This window comes from Sinocyclocheilus rhinocerous, unplaced genomic scaffold (assembly GCF_001515625.1).
Source record: "Sinocyclocheilus rhinocerous isolate Xijiao unplaced genomic scaffold, SAMN03320098_v1.1 scaffold6552, whole genome shotgun sequence".
Classification (NCBI taxonomy): Eukaryota; Metazoa; Chordata; class Actinopteri; order Cypriniformes; family Cyprinidae; genus Sinocyclocheilus; species Sinocyclocheilus rhinocerous.
The window spans coordinates 8,567-12,066 of record NW_015635866.1 but is presented as its reverse complement, the minus strand read 5'-3'; the positions used below and the strand labels follow the sequence as shown (position 1 = coordinate 12,066).

The 3,500-nt window shown below is 35.4% G+C and overlaps 1 protein-coding gene across 1 annotated transcript in view; it reads right to left on the bottom strand.

The window, feature by feature from the left end:
* The window catches only part of LOC107747483 (laminin subunit alpha-1-like), a gene marked incomplete at its 5' end in the record, with an annotated part of 32,125 nt that overhangs the window by 20,550 nt on the left and 8,075 nt on the right, over window positions 1–3,500 (bottom strand). The window contains 4 exons of the mRNA XM_016562012.1: window positions 118–119; window positions 451–553; window positions 1,875–2,085; window positions 2,528–2,684. Of these exons, the coding sequence (XP_016417498.1) occupies window positions 118–119; window positions 451–553; window positions 1,875–2,085; window positions 2,528–2,684 (473 nt within the window). The remainder of the gene's footprint in view (window positions 1–117; window positions 120–450; window positions 554–1,874; window positions 2,086–2,527; window positions 2,685–3,500) is intronic.

Here is a 3,500-nt window from a genome sequence, read left to right as displayed (position 1 = left end):
CACCAGTAAGCACAAATCAATAGAATGTGGACACATACATGGTGTATTTTACCTCATCTAGTGTATATAATTGAATACCAAAGACGTATGCAATCTCTCTGTCTACATTATGAAAACAGCTAAAACAAACGAAAAACATAACAGTTAAATTCCTAGTAATTCCACTAATTGCAATAGCCTATTTCTCTATTAAAACAACAGCGGTTGAGTAAGTGCATTTATTCAGCGATCACAATCGCAAACAATACAGTCGAGATCTCCTGACAGAACACTGAATGACGCTTTCATTTAGATCGTTAAACTCCAGCGTGTTTGTCGCTGTTTTCAGATCATGGTTGCCAGATTGCTTAAAATAAGTAAAACACACCGGGCAGGAAATGTATCAATGTAACAGCGAAGCTCTGATTCGGGGATCAGGTGTTGTGTGTGTGTGTGTGTGTGTGTGTTCACCTTCTGTGTGGTTCTTCAGGGATCCGCTGGTGTCCAGAATCTCTGAGCTCTTCTGAAGCGCTGTCTTCCCCTGCTCAGTCAGCGAGTGCTCGGACTCAGACGTCTGACACAAAACACACACAGCAGCATCACTAAACAGCTTTCTAATATCATCATGAATTCTGAACATATGATGATCAATGGTCCCTCAAAATTTTTTGTTTTCTTGCGGAGCAAACGTTTCTCTATTGGCCGGACATTTCAGCCACCTGAGCAAAAACATTTATACCAGAGCTCTACAGCGCACACAAAAAAGTGTGTACTTTTGACTTTAATGTGCTATTTATATTTGATTTGACCTTTGATGTGACTAAATGATGCACATTTTAGGTTACCTGAGAAAACATTTTTACAGTGCTGTGTTACCAAGAAATTCTATTTAAAAATATTTTTCAAAATCTCACACAGAACGGTTCAATTCTTTAAAATAATATAATATAATATAATATAAAAAAACAAATATTTTCATGAAAAAAAATTCTCAAAAAATGTGAACATGAATTCTTATATAGTTATATTATCTTATATTATTATATAAGTAGAGTTTAGAGTAGTAGAGTTTGAACACTACTACACCTGTGTGTGACTGTAAATGTCTGAGATTTTTTTTACTGTTCTGTGCCCATCATCTGCTGTTTCCAGCATCAAGCCACAATCAAGTCACTCGTCTTTAAAGCATGATGGCGTTTTATTTCACATGCCATGACATTAGCATTGGCTCTCGTGTTGAGCTATTTCATCCACAGCCATTCCAATATTCAATTTCTACAGCGACTGATTCGGCGCACATCAATCCCTAGTTTTTGGTACTTATACCGCAAATATATATTCTTAAGGACATCAAAACCTCAAATAAAACTCCAGAAAGGTGTACAATATGGGACCTTTAAAATAAAATAAAATAAAATAAAATATTGCTGATGATGTACAGCACTTTTTTGACAGCCGAACCCCTTGGATGTAAAACATTTTCTTGAAATTAATTTATAATTATTTAACACATTTGCATGCTCACATTTCTCTGATGTGTGCTAATTGTCACATGACATGCAAGTAAACAGATAAAATATCAAATCTTTTTTAGTAAGTGTTTTATTTTAGTTTTTATTATTGTTTAAAAAAAAATATTTTGCACAACTGTTTTCAACATTGATAATAATCAGAAATGTTTCTTGAGCAGCAAATCAGCATATTAGAATGATTTCTGAAGATCATGTGACACTGAAGACTGGAGTAATGATGCTGAAAATACAGCTGCGCATCACAGAAATAAATTAGTTTAACACATATTCACATAAAAAAATAGTTATTTTAAATCATAATAATATTTCAGATTTTTCCTGTATTTTTGATCACATGCATCCTCTGATGAAGCCGTGACTCACTGTGAGCGTCTGTAGGTTGGTCTGGATGTCGTCGAGCAGGTGTCTGCTGTGGTTGCTGTGGCTCTCGGCTGTGTTTAGGGCCTCCTGGACCTGCAGGAGCCGCTGGCTGTGTGTGGTGAGGGTTGTGGAGATGTTCTCCTGTCTGAAGCGGTTGTGACTGAACGGTTTTGACATCTCCTCCTGAACCTTCTCCAGCACAGACACTGCAGACCTGCTCACACACACACAGACACAGACACACACACACACACACAGAGACACACACACACACAGAGACACACACACACACAGAGACACACACACACACAGAGACACACACACACACAGAGACACACACACACACAGAGACACACACACACACAGAGACACACACACACACAGAGACACACACACACACAGAGACACACACACACACAGAGACACACACACACACAGAGACACACACACACACAGAGACACACACACACACAGAGACACACACACACACAGAGACACACACACACACAGAGACACACACACACACAGAGACACACACACACACAGAGACACACACACACACACACACACAGACACAGACACACACACACATCATTACACGCTGGAAGGGACATCCGAGTATCTGCGCAGACGTAAAGCAGACAAGTGTTTCATGCCTGAACTCATCTTCCGCAGTCGATCTGCAGTGTGTCAGACTGAAGGTCCTGATCTTCTCCAGCGAGCCGCTCGTCTCCTCCAGCAGGAACCTGCTGTTCATCTCATCCAGACCCTCGTTCACCGTCACCTTCACTGAACGCAGCTGCTCCGTCAGGCCTGAGCCAATCACAGGAGAGCTATGAGTGCACAGCAGCCAATCACATCATGCGTTTATCTAATTATATTTGCTACAGTCTCAATGAGTAATGCATTTAAAATAGATTTCATCTTTTGTTTATTTAGATAGATGGTATTTTAGTATTATATTATATATTTATTTTGAATTAGCTTTCATTTTTATATTTTCAGTTTTCATTTTAATTTTAGTTACTTTATTATGTGCTCATGCCATTTTCATTAGTTGTTTTTACAAATATTTCTATTTAACTTTATTTTATTTTTATTTAAGTTTTAGTAGTTTTAGTACTTCAACAAAAAAATTAAACATGTTGCCTTGGCAACTAACTAAAATAAGTTTAGGTTTTTACATCTAATATTTAAATTTTATTTTATTTAAGCATTATTTCAATGAATGAAACATTTTTAATAGTTTTAGTTAACAATAACAACACTAGTTTTAGAGGCTTTACTTTTTAAGATAAAATTTAATTAAATTAAACAAAATAAAATAAAATGTTTTCAGTTTTTTTAAACATTTCTATTTAGCTTTAATTTATTTTATTTCGGTTTTAGTTTAAATAATTTAAATAAAAAAATAGGAAAAAAATAGGAAATGTAGCCTTCATACCTAACTGAAATTAAATAAATGTAATTTTAAAAAAAAGTTTTCACAGCTAATATTTATATTTTACTTATTTTAGCTTTATTCCAATTTTATTCCAGTTTATTAAAACTTTATTTAGTTTTAGTTAATGATAACATTGGTTTTAGGTGCATTACTCTTCAGCAAAAAAAAAAAAAAAACATAAAAAA